The 1,840-nt window shown below is 38.0% G+C and overlaps 1 protein-coding gene across 1 annotated transcript in view; it reads right to left on the bottom strand.

Moving 5' to 3' along the window:
* LOC101863036 (stAR-related lipid transfer protein 6) overlaps positions 1-1,840 on the bottom strand; it is a gene marked incomplete in the record, with an annotated part of 7,527 nt that overhangs the window by 4,729 nt on the left and 958 nt on the right. The window contains 1 exon segment of the mRNA XM_013084766.2: positions 934-983. Within this exon segment, the coding sequence (XP_012940220.1) occupies positions 934-983 (50 nt within the window).

The following is a 1,840-nucleotide window of genomic DNA, read 5'->3' as shown; positions in this document are numbered from 1 at the left end:
GGTGGGCTACTACGAATTTACTACTCTGTAGAAATGACTTTAAGTAAGCACAGATAGAAATACTTTATCTTTGTCTCAGTAATAAATATATAATTTTCTCTCAGTTCAGAGAGAAATCTTCATACACGCCCTCAATTTGCTATAAAAATGAAGACACTGTTGTCTTAAAGCAAAATCATTACCACCAGGAAAAATGGATCTTTTATCATAGAGAGGTGGCTGCCATAGCCTTTACCAGTAGATCTATATTGACATGACTTTCTTATGAAATCATACGGACAGAAGTACTTCGTCTTTGCCATTTTACATATATATAAAGCAAGTTGGTAACGACAGCGCTAAAGAGCTCAGTGTTTTCTTTTCAGCTCGCCAAAGCTTGAAGTTCATATGGACAACATTCATGCGCCATAGCACTATTTGTTTTAGTAAGCGTTTACGACACTTGCAACACAATTATGACATCTAAGTGTCGAATATTAGACGAGTTGTAAGAGAGTAACAAACAAATTAGAAGGAGGGGTGATGATAACGATATACTTTTTATAGGAAAGAAGGGGCAAACCACATCAGGACACCCGCCAACCACCTACTACCATTGAATTGTCCTGTCAGAAGTTAGTCTATGGAACTCTGAGAAGAATTCTTTTATTCAAAAATGAATAAAAACGGGTACTCGTTTAGCTCAAATGGTATCGAGCTGGACTGCGGAGCGAATGTCCCTGGTTCGAATCATAGACTGGGCATTCTTGAACTCTGGTCGTTTTATGGAGTTCAAAGGCTCTCAACCCATCTGGTTCGGTCCTATCGGAGACGGGCGTTAAATTCGGATATTCCGCCTCTTAGATAATCTATTAGTGTTGATAGGAGCATTATTAAGCCCATGCATTTACACTCTTTTTACTTAGAATTTAAAAAACCCACAAAACTACTCACACGCTGCAGTTGAGTTTATCCGACATCTTGGACTCGATGCGTATTTCGTCCTGTGGAACAGACAAAAGAACCTGGGTTATCATAATTATAGCTCCATTGCTCGCTCACTTGAAAGTCTTAATTGCTGATCATGTATTTACATGCATCTTGAAATGGTGTCAAATCGAAGATGGATTATTTGTAAACAAAAATGTGTGACATAATAATAATATCATCATCATCATCATTATCAACAACAACAACAACAACAACAACAACAACAACAACAACAACAACAACAAACTGGCGGTGGCATCTCTTCGGGGGAGGATTCAGGGAGGTTGGACTGCCTCACCCGCTACCCAAGGGAGGCGGTGGCCCTGGCGAAGAGCACGCTCTTCGAGGCTCCCAACATTTCGAACGGATAGGCTACCACAAACACACACAATAACAACAACAACAACAACAACAACAACAACAACAACAACAAACAATGAGATAAACTGTTACAGTTCAACGAATGACGTTCAGGCAGCAAATAACGCTTTGTTTGAATGAGGACACATACCGTGTTTCAAAAATAAAATTTTCATTTCATGAATGTATTAAAGATGGAATAATAAGAATAACTGGCATTATTCGTTTTAACAATAGATAATGGTTCATCATTTATTTACTTAACAATCATCATGACAACATCATGATAAACAAATGTATGATGACATTGATTAATTAAATCTCCAAAGTGCCATTATTGGAGTAGCGGAAATTAGAGCCGCTTTTCTCTGTTGGTATCGAGTGTCTTATAGCGTATCATACTGATACAGTGTAATATAATGTCATGATAATGTTGGTGTGCCTGATGCCATATCAGGTTGGTTTTTTATTTAATCTAGAAAAAAAAATCTTGGGATTCCCCCCCTTCCCC

The sequence above is a fragment of the Aplysia californica genome, unplaced genomic scaffold (genome assembly GCF_000002075.1).
Source record: "Aplysia californica isolate F4 #8 unplaced genomic scaffold, AplCal3.0 scaffold00316, whole genome shotgun sequence".
Classification (NCBI taxonomy): domain Eukaryota; kingdom Metazoa; phylum Mollusca; class Gastropoda; order Aplysiida; family Aplysiidae; genus Aplysia; species Aplysia californica.
Note: the sequence above shows the minus strand (reverse complement) of the source record. Positions and strands in the feature narration are given on the sequence as shown.